The sequence below is a fragment of the Lycium ferocissimum genome, chromosome 9 (genome assembly GCF_029784015.1).
Source record: "Lycium ferocissimum isolate CSIRO_LF1 chromosome 9, AGI_CSIRO_Lferr_CH_V1, whole genome shotgun sequence".
In the NCBI taxonomy this organism is placed as follows: domain Eukaryota; kingdom Viridiplantae; phylum Streptophyta; class Magnoliopsida; order Solanales; family Solanaceae; genus Lycium; species Lycium ferocissimum.
The window spans coordinates 48,612,879-48,626,301 of NC_081350.1; the positions used below are offsets into that span (position 1 = coordinate 48,612,879).

The 13,423-nt window shown below is 34.0% G+C and overlaps 2 protein-coding genes and 1 pseudogene across 2 annotated transcripts; 1 reads left to right on the plus strand and 2 right to left on the minus strand.

Annotated features, from left to right (window-relative positions):
- Positions 1-7,918: 7,918 nt before the first annotated feature.
- On the plus strand, positions 7,919-8,900 carry LOC132029318 (ras-related protein RABA1f-like; annotated as a pseudogene).
- Positions 8,901-10,915: 2,015 nt separating this feature from the next.
- LOC132032007 (uncharacterized) lies at positions 10,916-12,209 on the minus strand. The gene is made up of 2 exons (XM_059421838.1): positions 12,098-12,209; positions 10,916-11,984 (listed from the first exon to the last, which is right to left on the minus strand). The coding sequence occupies exons 1-2, from the start codon at positions 12,207-12,209 to the stop codon at positions 11,473-11,475; spliced, it is 624 nt and encodes a 207-aa protein (XP_059277821.1). The 3' UTR covers positions 10,916-11,472.
- Positions 10,964-11,424, minus strand: LOC132032006 (probable E3 ubiquitin-protein ligase RHB1A). The gene is made up of 2 exons (XM_059421837.1): positions 11,191-11,424; positions 10,964-11,083 (listed from the first exon to the last, which is right to left on the minus strand). The coding sequence occupies exons 1-2, from the start codon at positions 11,422-11,424 to the stop codon at positions 10,964-10,966; spliced, it is 354 nt and encodes a 117-aa protein (XP_059277820.1).
- Positions 12,210-13,423: the final 1,214 nt, after the last annotated feature.

The window sequence follows — 13,423 nt, forward strand, 5'->3', positions numbered from 1 at the left end:
CAGCTAACATTGCTTGGCTACCACAATATATAGACACGTTGGTTTCATCTCAGCTTCAATACTCACTAAGAAGTATCTTAGTCTCATTACCAGCCAACCACAAACTCATATTTCATTGTGGTCTACTTGGCTAATTTTCATACTATTACACCCCCACAAAGGGTAAACACACAACCACAGATGGATTTTGAGATCCACTAAACATCATTATACCCCTCCAGTACACCAACAAATTCACTATTTAGTACCATAATTGTGGTACCTCTCAAATGTATATTTTCTCATATTTAAAATAAGAGCCATTTTAAGGTTAACAAAAGTGATCGTTTCAAGACAAAAGAGTTAATATGATCAGAAGCATATTCTTCTCATTTTTTAACTCAAATATATGACTATTACAATAAGAAATAAGCTATATTTACAAACCATTCAAGTCTGTCCAAAGTTCAGCGTTAGAAACATATTCAAACTTAATAGTAATTCTTTCAACATAAATCTAGTGAAACACGTTAACCCCCACATTTTTAAATATTTTAAGATAGGGAAATAATATTTTTATAACTCATAAGAAGTATTATAAATTTCTCATAAGATATCTCATCTTATAAATAACAACATAATAATATAGTTTCACCCAAATAATTATATTCAACTAATAATCACATTACGACACATCAACTAATATTTAAGAAAGTACCATTTTTGTAAAAAATGAAATGAATCAATATTACTAAGTGATCTCTCAAAACAATAGAAAATGTACACTTGATATGACACACATAAGTGAAAGAAAAATATATATAAATACTAATATTTTCATCATTTATTTAAAAATACTAAGTATAAATAAATCATGATTACAATATCAATTGCTCACAAAAATATTATTTTGCTTGCGGCAACCTTATCATACTCAAATAAAAATATCCATCCAAATCTATCTAATAATTCCACGAGAACCAAATATGCTCAAATATCAGAAACATAAATTACCCCAGCTAATGCCAATAATTTTTTCAAAAATGATTTTAAGAAGAATTTTTTTCATTCTAAGAACTTGAATATTTCTAGAATCACCAACATAAATAAACTATTTTTCTTCTTCGACTTGGGTGTAGAATATGCTTAGCAACACCAAAGTCTAACACCCAAACTCTCACATTAGCCACAAGATTTACTTGAGAAATGACCACAAAAATTATATCATCCGCTTAGCCAAAATTATTTTTACTTAGCGGGATTGTCATTTCTCCTAATCTTCTTCAACATTTTAGGAGTACGATGGCTTAATTTGCCCCACACAAAACAATCATAATTTCTCAATAACAATTGGATTAAACAATTTTCAGAATCTCACTGAATATCACCAACCAAACAATATTTGACAATCTCATATTAGTTTTTCCGTTGAGCTAATACGTTTAACTCACAAGTTATATATCATAAAACTATGATAATGTACACAAAAGAAAGATCATCTAAAGAACAACATGCTTCACATACTTTGTTACGTAATATGATAATTATTACCGAAAACCAAATCTTTGAGCAGAATCGTCCAATTAAATTGAAAGAAACCAGTGAAATAAAAAATATAGGCATGAGTAGATGACCAATCAAAAAATATATTCTCATGGATGAAATAATATCAAGTCTCAAGGGCCTATCATAATACTCCGTATTTCTTTTTAATGCCCTTTTGAGATATCACACACTAGTGATCCAACAACAAATTTTCACCATAAAATCTCATTATTTTAAACCCCCATGCTAAACTCTTTTGGTATCTCCCATATTCAAACATCAAAGTAAATTTCTTAAATAAATAAATTTTTATGCCCCATATGCTGAATTATATACTACACAAAATCTACAGTTAAAACATAATCTTAGGCGCATCCTAGTACAAGCAAAAACATACCTGGAACTTAGACAGATTGTACTAAGTTATTCTCTTTCAATTTTCCGTAAGAATAGTGTGAGAAATATCCTTAAGATTGTTGGAAATCTTACAGAAAATACTTCGTCACGAAAAATTATAGGGACTTCTCTTCATCATAAACACTTGTAGGGACTTCTCTTCATCACGAACACCTGTAGGAACTTCTTCTAAGCTTGAGGAACATACTTGATCACGAACTCTTGTAGAGAATTCTTCGTAGCTTGAGGCATGCCAATGGCACTGTCCTTAAGGATATTTCACCCGGTATGGGTGTATCCCCCAGGATTCAACAAGCTCTTCTAGTACAAAACTAGGAGCTAGAATCTAACAAAGATTTATCTTATACAACCCAAAGAATAAAATATATGATAAAGTGTTATACTAAAATATATGAGAGGAAATATGTTTTGCTCTATCGTATTCTCTATCTCTGTCTCATCCACAAAAGAAAAGACATAGGAACATATATAGTAGAAGTTGTCCCTTGATATTTCCATATCCAACAACATGAGCACAGGAAGGATATATGCCAACGTCCATTGTACTAATCATATGCCAACGTCCAAAATATTAAGAGTAGTAAATAACCATAAAGACAATATTTGGCCATTAAGACCATTAATTAACAAATTGAATATAATAATACCGTTTGAAAATGTCAAATGAATTCTGCAATTAAGGCTAATAAAATAGAATCAAGTCTTTGTATTAAAGCCAATAAAAAACGTTATAGAAATAGTCCTTCGATTTTTGAGATATTAAATAGAAAATAATATTTTTCTAACAAAATTCTGGGCATACGCCCCGAGAACTTTTTCAAATTTGAGCAAAAATTGCTTAATAAATCTGTTTTAAAAAGTTAAATATCCAAAAGTTATCTCATAGTAAATTCTCGAACTAAAAATCTCAAAAAGTCAACAGAAAAAGTTCTAATTGTTTATCCTAATTTCATAATCTTTTCTCTTTGTTGTTTATGGAGTAACAAGATACAGTTTAGACCTTTGTATGCAAAGTTCAAACTATAAAGCAAAGATATTTGTCCTCCAATTCTTACTACGCTTCCATGCTTGCATTTTCTTCAATGTAATAATGGATATATATCTTTTTCTATTAATTTTATTATCTTGTTATAATTTTAATGTATTTTTTATTTATATGTTAATTTTAATAATTTATAAACTATTAAAAATTAAATATTCATGGGGTTTACACCCTATCTGGACATATGTATAAAGCATCGCCTTATGCCGACGCTATTTAAAACACTGCTCAAAAGTACAGTCAAATAGTTTTAACTCTTTCAAAGTAAGTACTTTTTTTCTTAAGATAAATAAATACTCTAACTCTTTCAAAATAAGGTAATTTAGCATATGAGTTAGAATCTATTATATAAAAGCACTAAATTCATATGTGAAATGTTGATCGACTTTATTAACTTTTAAAGATATATTTCATATTGAATAGAATTTTCATTTATTTATTTCTCTAATATTTAGAATTCTGAAATCAACTAAAATTTTGTTATTAAACTTTTGCTTATTTAAACTACGTAAGACTTCCTAATATTTAGGACTTTAAAATCGATTAAAATTTCACCTTATATATTTAGGATATTACCTTAATATACAGAGGACTTTGAAGTAACTAGAATTTTGACACTTCTTTTCATAAATTTGAACCGTTAGAGAAGCTTTTGTTTCACTTTGTTCTTTTTGTTTATTCAAGGAACGGCTAGACAATTTTGTAATTTCGTTTTCTTAAAATTAGTTAAATAAGATTACAATCAATTTATTACACACATATATAAAACATACTGTATCATTAAGAATCCTGCTTGAGTTTAAAAACCCTTCTTTGCAATGGGTGTCTTAATGTAAAAATATATTTTTCAATTGATTCAAGTAATTTCTTTTTACACTAACCAAATATTTTAGTAAAATTTGATTCATAGCTTTCTAACTGATAATTAAAAAAAAAAAATTATTACACTGCACAATTTTATGATGAAGTGGATTTAGTAAAACTCCTTTTGATCAGGTCCATGCTACAATGACTTGAACAAGTTTGCACTTGCTTGGACCTCATGGGACATTTCTTCTTTTCTTTATTTTCTTTTATTTTTCTAGATAATTATACGTCCATTAGATATTTTATTTTAGGTAGGTCATGTGAAGCAAAAGGGGTGGTGCCAATGCTAAGTTTTTTTTTTTTTTTTTTTTTTGAACTCCTTTGGATCTGAGACTAAATAATTCATGAAAATATAAAGATTATAAATTGTATCCCCAAGATATAAACATAAATACATAAGTTAGAGTTGGTTCAAGCACCATACCTTCAATAATTTATTAGAATTAGTTGATATAAATGTTGTGTTTGGTACGAAGGAAAATAATTTTCAATAATTATTTTAATCTTTGGTGTTTAGTTAATCAAAATATTCTAAAAATATTTTTGCTAAGAAATTAAGTCTTCAAAAAGTAGAAAAATGACTTCTCTCGTAAAAATACAGAAAACAAATTTCACAAATGACAACACCCCCCCCCCCCCCCGGCATCCACCCAAACTATCCCTCCGCCCTACCTCCACCTTAATAGTGTTTGCCTAAATGGTATTTGGGATAATATTATTTATCTAGTTATTAAATATCAGAAATAGAATTAAAAAAATATTTATTTAAAAAAAAAAAAAAATTCCTTCCTACCAAATGCATTCAAAAGTCTAATTTTTTACGTATGTATTATTCAAAATTATTCTAGTTTATTGTTCTTTGTCTATTCATATCATTACCTTTAGTTAATCATCATTCGCGCTGGACTTTACATATCCACTTCTTCGAGAAAAAGTCTAATTTAATTCATCAAATTCTTTTCTATGAGTTAAGCTAGCGTTTGTCCATCGCTTTAGTTGAAACTTCAAAAAATGATTTCTAAAGTTGCGTTGAAAAATAGTTTTTGGAACTTGAAGTTGTGTTTGGACATGCCATTTTATTTGAAAAAAAAAAAATTAAAGTTTTATGAGTTGAAGTGAAATTTCACCGAAAAACTGGCCAGTTTTTTGGAACTTGAAATTTCTTTGAAGATAAATTGAGGTGTATCTTTTTTTTAAAAGCAATTGTGTGTTCTAAAGTTCTTATTTTGATTATTATCCAACTTAATTAACCCTCTGTTTGGATGGTTGTTTCCCGTGGTTCATTAATGTACAGTATGGTATGGTACAAGAGGGAGCCTTGGGAGCTCTCACAGAATAAAATTGGCTTTGCCATGTGATCGGTCACGGGTTCGAGCCGTGAAAATAGCCTCTGCGAAAATGCAAGGTAAGGCCGCGTCACAATAGACCACAGGGTCCGGTTCTTCCCCGACCCCCGCGCATAGCGGGAGCTTAGTGCACCGGGCTGCCTTTTTATGGTATGGTACAGTATGGTGTTGTATTGTATTGTACTGTATTAATGAACATAATGTTTGGATAGACTGTATCGTTTGTTATGGTTTAATAACATTTGTATTGTTTGGTTTAACTGTATGATACTGTATAATAACTTGTAGGTTTACTAAAATACCCTTAACTCTTAATTAGAAATTAGTTTATATATATATTAATAAAACTCAGGTAAAGAATAAAATAGGAACTTTAAAATAAGTAGGTGGTGGTTGGGGTGGTGGGGGTGGGATAGCAGAGGAGTGGGGTAGTTAAGGTGGGGGTGGGTGGTAGGGCAGGGGGTGGGGTGAGTGGAAGGGGTGGGGTGGGGTGGGTTGGGGGTGAGTGGTAGCGTGGTGGTGGGGTGGTGTGGATGGTGGAGGGTGGGGTATAATGAAGAAATGAAATACGTAACTACTGAAAACCACCAAACTGCGTATTACAAAAATTAGGACTTTTCATGGTTATATAACCATGGGATGAACCACGGGTTTACAACACCGTACCACATAATTTTACGAATAATGGAAACAAACATGGTTTCATAGAAAACCATACATTAATGAACCACGGGAAACCACCATCCAAACAGGGGGTAAGTTTATATTTCTTTTATTTTTTGCATGATTCTGTGTTTCAAATGGCCCTTACTGGATAAGATTTTTTTTTTTTTTTTTTTTTTTTTTTTTTTTGTACTTCTGGTTGATGCATTTAAAAGAAATAAAAACAAATTATAAGTAGCTATAATAACTGATCATCTGTATTGAGTCCTGTTTATGTGAATCATATGTATCATTTTATTTTGTTTCCCTTTTTGCTGATTTATTATTTGTAACTTGAAAGTTTTTACTTGGCTTATGAGATTCTGCATAATTTGCCATTGAATTGCTTAATAAAATTCTACTAACAATATAGGATTGCAATGAACGCGCTAATGATTCAAGAACTAATTTTCTGTGAGGTTATGACTAATGACAGACTTGGTGTACAACTTATCAGTTCATCCAAATTTTGGCTCGAATCTTGTATATGTATTAAAAGATTCACTGAATTTATACAAATATTAAATTTTATATCAGCAAACTAAATGGACTGAGGTAAAATTTCGAGCTCGAACTCATAAAGTTCAAATCTTGGTTCTACCATTTGGTTGGTATTTGTAGCTTTGTAAAATATACCTCCCTACTAGTCAGCTGTACATTCTAATGCTTTGTCTTTGACTCTGTCAATTCAGTATGTTTATTTATGAGTCTAAGAGTAAGTATGCACATAACATAATTAGATTCTTTCTGGAGTAAAAGAATAGCCTCTATGGATTTTGCTTACATTTAGCATGATGAGACGAACATGTATTTTATATTGTTGTTTTTGGCAGGCAGTGTATCCTTAGAGATTTCCTTGACTTACATCTACATATATAAAAGTATCAATGATTTCTGCTAACACATTTAGAATCTTAGTGTCTACTGTAGTATTCGTCTTGCTTGTTATTTGAATCGGTTGGATCTGTTTAACAGCTTAAGTTTATTCTGTTGAAAGATAGACGGATTAAGTAGCATACAAGTATTTTGATGGCTACATAATGAGATTAAAAGGGTATACGTGTATTTCTCAGCTTCCTACAGTATCGTAACCGAGTTTACTTGTAATTTATTGGCAGTCTTTGTGCACACTGTATATATGGAAGTCTTATACTTGCACCTTTAAATTTTCTTTGTCTACCTTTGGAGATCTTACGGAAAATTTATTGAATAAAAGCTGTAAATTTAGTCAAGTCCTCTGTATTAGAGGCCTTTCTGACGAAATTGCATGTGTGACTAAGCATAAATTTATGCTTCGCATCGGAAGGACTGGGTTCAAATGAACCCAGTGCTTGAACACTCCATCCGCCACCGATAACACTGAACTGTACAAACTCTAAGATTGTCAGAGTAGGAAGTGCAGGACTGCTAGTCTGAATATTTTTTGAGATCATATGTCCTTCTCATAGGTAAATCCACTGCCTTTTTTTGTTCTAGCACCAATAGACTTTTCATAATAAATTGCGAAAGAATTGGACAGACTGCCCTCAGAAATCCAAAAACTGTTATTTTCCTTATTTCTCGTCCTGAACGAGCTAGCCTCCCAATTGTCACTGAGACCACTTCATAAGCGAACTGCAGGCCCAGGCTAGAAAAGGAGTTCAAGGGCTTTCTTGGCTCTCCTTCTTGAATCTCCCTTTTACTGTATTCCACTGACTCCTCCAATGATACCTGTCGAAGAGGGATTTCGACGATGTATGTTCCAGGATTAAACTGATCTAGAAATGGTGACCTTGAAAAGCTAAAAAGAATAACAATAAGCTTAAGATTATTACTTAATCAAAAACAACAACCATAGTCTTAAGCTGGTTGTGTCTAAAGTGTCATACATTGGCATCTGCTTTACTAGCGAAGCATTCGCTTCGAGTGTTCTTCCTGTGTGAGCTCCAAGCTAAGAGAATTTCTGAAGCTAAGAGAATTTCTGACTTTGCTAAACTCTGTAGATCATATAAACTTGAACAATCATGCTTGCTTTATGAAATTATCATATAGTTTGATGGCTTTCATATGGCTTTCCTAGAATAGAAGACTCAGGGGATCAGCTAGGATGGTTAAGGCTACAATGGTGAACTTTTGAGTTTATAGGTTACTTCCCACCCTACTCCAAGGGGACCCGGTCTTTTGTGCTCACCTTTTTCTATCATGGATCTAAGATGCAAATATTCTTTCCTAATTTTCATTGATTAGGCTAACGATTTCACCCCTGTATTTTTTGTTTGTTTTGATGTCCAAAATGGGATGTGGTCATGTTCTTGTTATGAATAAGTTTGGTGTACTAGGAGATTCTTCTCGTTCCTTATTTTCTCCTGTCTATTGTTGCATTAGGTTTCCAGCCTTGACTGCTGTCCCAAGTTTCTATTAACTTTTACAGTCTAAGGTCCTATAAATATTTCGTGCTCATCCATTTTCCCTAGTACAATTTTCATGCCACTTTATATCTTATTTTCAAGTATGGAAATGTTTTCGTTTGATGCTTTGTATCATAATAATTTTCTCAACATGTACTCTTTGCTTAAGATATCGCGCAATCACAAGTGCCTACTATGGAGGAGCTGTTGGAGCATTGCTTGTCTATGATGTCACCCGTCTCGTAACTTTTGAGAATGTAGAGAGATGGCTAAAAGAGCTCCGAGATCACACCGACTCTAGCATCGTCATAATGCTGGTGGGTAATAAGGCAGATTTGCGTCATCTGCGGGCTGTTTCGACTGAGGATGCCAAGGCATTTGCAGAGAAGGAAAGTACATTTTTCATGGAAACATCCGCTTTGGAGTCCATGAATGTGAAGGTGCCTTCACAGAAGTGCTCACTCAAATACATCGTGTTGTTAGCAGGAAAGCTCTTGAAGTAGGAGATGATCCGGCAGCACTGCCCAAAGGGCAGACGATTAATGTTGGAGGCAGGGATGATGTTTCTGAAGTAAAGAAAGCTGGGTGTTGTTCTGCTTAGAACGAAGAGTAATCTAAATGTCGGAATAGATTCTTTTTGTTTTTAGCTAAATTTCACATGTATGGCAGTTGTACTTCAACCTCTATATACTAGGAACTAACCACATGGATCGCCTATCACTAACATTGTTGAAGTGAGTGCAGTCCCAAGATTGAATATCCAAGTGATTTCATAGCATTCTTTATCCTTGTTTCTATATTTTGCTTCCCTTGGTCAATGATTATAGTATTAGCTTCTTATGGACCTCCAAAAAATAGGGTATATTTGTTGAGAAAAATATTTGAATTGAGACATGTATGAACACATTTTATCCTGTGTGGTACTTGATTGTTTGATTAGTTGTATACTGACGAATATTTTCAATTTTCTAATCAGCAAATATATAACAAGGGTAAATTTACCATCTCTTGTCTGTATAGGTGCTGGAGAGGGGAGGTGGGTAGTGTGGGGTGGAGGAACTTAGTTTGTCACAATGTAGCATGTCCTAAACAAGTGTTTATACTTTGGGTTGCTCTACATGGGAGGTTGAGGATTAAAGATTTGTTACACAAATGGGGCCTAACAGTGAGCACTACATGTGTATTATGTAATGCCTGTGATGAATTAGCAGGACACTTATTCTTTGATTGTGCATATGTCAAGGAGGTTTGGCATCAGATTCTGGTGTGGCTGAAATGGTGGAGAACCATACAGGATTGGGACCAAGAATGGCAATTGATGGTGCAAAAATCTAAGGGTAGAAATGCTAAAAGTTGTCTACTCAAAGCTGGATTTGCTGCTATGGTGTATGACATATGGATTGAAAGGAACAAGAGAGTATTTTAGGACAAGAGCAGAAGCACAACAGTTCTTTTGCATTCATTGAAGACTAATCTCTGCATTCGAGTGAGGTCAAATAGAGCTACAGCTGAGTATTTGAGTAATTTATAGTAACTTTAGTTTTTTTCGGTTACTAGGAGCAAAGGGTCACTGGTAGTCAGGTTGAGCAGGTCTCTGATGTATTTTCTGAGAGGGGTGCAGTTGGTTACGTGCCCCTGGTTTTGTATTTCTCATTTGGTGATCAATGAAAATCATTTTAATTGCCAAAAAAAAATCAATTTCTCATGTTGCAGAAGATAATAGTGCTCTCTCTCTCTCTCTGTTTGTGTTAATTTGTACACGTGATTTCAGAGTTTATAATACAAGGCTATTGACTGCTTGCCTTATTACTCCCATTCTTTTTTAACATATTTTGGTTTTATCAGTATTGTTTACTGTGATCTGATCGATGACTCTGCCGAAGTTGGTTTTTCATTCTTACAATTTTACCTCTTTTTTGTACTGTGATCTGATCGATGACTCTGCCGAAGTTGGTTTTTCATTCTTACAATTTTACCTCTTTTTTGTACTACTCTTTGGAGAAAGAATTATCTATATAGTTGGAAATCTTTAAAAATGTGTAACAAAAACAAATTACTTGAAGTATCAACAGCTAGCATTAAGACTCCGATTTTCACCAGAGATACACACATTGTGACCCTAGCTTCCTTCCCCCCTCCCCCTCCAATTACAATAGCTGCAATTCCGAAATTCAGGATTAAACTATTTCTCTAGGCATGACAACAGGTAACCTGAAGCACAGCACCTTTTTTAAAGGTCATGCAGTATTCATTCATCATCATGATAATGCAGCAAAGCAACACAGTAGAAGAGCGACCATGCCCGTTCCTATCTTTTCATAAAATTCCCAGTAATGGGCATGGTCACTCTTCTGCTGTGTTGTTGTGCTGCATTATAACGACGATGAATGAATCCTGCATGAGCTATAAAAAGAGAAGAGAGTCAGGTACGGCAAAAGTATCCTCAATACTTATGGATATCAATAATTCGCAGATTGTTTTCACATAGTATCAATAACAAGCAATTCTGATGGATTCTTTGATTTTCTTCCATTACTTTTTGTTTAAGGGACCATAAAAATGGAAGGTACAGCCCCTTACACTTCTTTGTAGTTGAATCAAATTAATCAACTACAGGCTTTTGAGTTACACTTTTCTGTTTCAGGAGCAAACTACATAAACGTAAGTGTAAAAAAAAATTATTCGGCACAAGTTAAAATGCTATCAATCTCAGAAACATGATAAGGAACTGGATGTGTAGAAAATTCTGACATGATAATCTGCAATGATTCTGGATATCCTCTCAAAGTTACAAGAAACTATAATTCACATAAGAATTGTGATTACAACGACCATGATAAAAATAATAATACTAACCATTACACTAATTGAATTCTTAAGATTAAGACTAATGTAGGGGCAAAACTGAAGCTCTACAAAAGGGACATGATTTTTTCCTCTGCAGCCACTTCTTGATGCATCCAGAGTGAAATTCATGGCCACATTGAAGTGTGCTAATGGTGTTTTCATCTTTATATTCAAGTAAACAAATGGCACATGTTTCTTGTTCCTCATCATCAACAATTGGATCACCTCCATTAACATCTATATCCATAACAGGATCATAATAATATGTTCTTGTTTCCAAATATTCAGACATATCTTGTTGATCCACCAACTCATTATATTCCTCTTCCTCCTCCTCTTCTTATATTTCTTCATCTTCTTCATCAACTTCATCACCATAGCCATAGGTATCACTATCAAGAATCAATTCTGGGAGTTGAATTGTGTGACGAACGTAGTTATTACTGACACGCATTCGAGGCGCCCTAGCTCGTGTAGGAAGCACTTCGTCGATTGTTCCACTTGGAATATGAGGCGGCTGTTGCTGATCAATATCCATACAATGAGCAAACTCCATTCTTGTTCTTGTTTCCAAATTCTCAGATATTTCAACTTCAAACTCTTCTTCTTCCTCCTCTTCTTCTTCTATAATTTCTTCATCATCAAGAATCGACTCGGATATGTCATTCGCAGATTCCTCTTCCTCCTCTTCCCCTTCTTCTATAAATTCTTCATCATCAAGAACCGACTCGGATATGTCATTCGCAAATTCCTCTTCCTCCTCTTCCTCTTCTTCTATAAATTCTTCATCCTCAAACGTAAAGCGAGTCATGAAATAATCAACGGTCAGTGAAGGTCTAGCCAATGTGGGCACTTCATGTTGAAGAAAAATAGACAGCAAACTTATAAAACAAATGCTCAAAGTTAAGAATACTGAATATGTGCTGGAAGCTTGTTTTTCTGTATATTAAATCAGAGCAAAGTACAGCCTTTATATAGGCTTACAAATAAACTAACCACTAATCCACTAAGTTGATCACTACTACCACTAACTAAGCAACAACTATCCACTATCAATAAACTAGAAAAGTGCACCATTACTGCTAACTATCCAGGAATATAGGACACTACTAACAGATTCAATTTGACTAAGTCATACTTTGAATCAGTCTTCAATACTCCCCCTTGATTCAAAGTTACAGACACCCAGCAAAGCCCTCAAATAGACAAACTTGTCTGCTGCCAAAGACTTCGTCAGTATATCAGCTAATTGCTTTTGAGTGCTGCAATGCTTCAGTATTATCTCCTCCTTCGCAACCAAATCACGGATGAAATGAAAGCGAACATCAATGTGCTTTGTTCTGCTATGAAAAGTTGGATTCTTTGTCATGGAGATCGATGCTTTGTTGTCACAATATATCTCTGTTGCATTTTCTTGCTTCTGTTGAAGTTCTGCTAACATCCTTCTTAGCCAGATGGCTTGGCAAGCGGCTGAAGTAGCTGCAATGTACTCAGCTTCAGAGGTGGACAAGGTTGCTGTAGCTTGCTTCTTTGAGCTCCAATTTATTACTCCCGATCCAAGAGTAAAAACATGAGCTAAAACGCTCCGCCTATCATCCAACGAACCAACATAGTCACTATCAGTGAACCCATATAATCTGAAATTGGACACTTTTGAGTACCAAATCCCATAGTCCATAGTTCCAAAGAATATAACGCAAAACTCTTTTTGCTGCTCCAAAATGAACCTTTGAAGGTTGTTGCATAAACCTGGAAATAACACCAACAGAGAATGCAATATCGGGGCGAGTGTGGGTTAGATAAATTAAACCTCCGACCAGGCTTCTGAAAGTTTTAGGATCAGCTATCTCTGCTCCATCATTAAGCTGCAATTTTTCGCTAACATTCATAGGAGCAGCTGCCGACTTGCAATTAAGCATACCAAATTTAACGAGAAGGTCCCTGCCATATTTCCTTTGTGAAATAAATATTCCATCTTCAGCTTGATGGACTTCAAGGCCAAGGAAATAATGTAATAAACCCATATCCGACATGTCAAACTCATTCATCATTTGAGACTTAAATTCATCCACAAGATAAGTAGAAGAGCTAGTGTAAATGATATCATCAACATAAAGACAAACAATGATGAAATCATTACCTTCCTTCTTCACATACAATGTGGGTTCATTCTCACTTCTCATGTATCCCTTTTTCTGAAAATACCCATCGATTTTGCTATACCACGCTCGAGGAGCTTGCTTCAAACCATACAATGCCTTTTTTAGCTTGTACACCTTTGTTTCATCGCC

Bases quoted from the DNA above. Each gene is read 5' to 3' on its own strand.
- LOC132032006 (XM_059421837.1), bottom strand. From the start codon at position 11,424: ATGTCTGAATATTTGGAAACAAGAACATATTATTATGATCCTGTTATG. The intron at 11,084-11,190 runs GTTTTGCCCCTA...TGTGAATTATAG, and splicing joins GTCCCTTTTGTAGAGCTTCA to TTTCTTGTAACTTTGAGAGG.
- LOC132032007 (XM_059421838.1), bottom strand. From the start codon at position 12,209: ATGGTGCACTTTTCTAGTTTATTGATAGTGGATAGTTGTTGCTTAGTT. The intron at 11,985-12,097 runs GTACTTTGCTCT...TTCAACATGAAG, and splicing joins TGTAAGCCTATATAAAGGCT to TGCCCACATTGGCTAGACCT.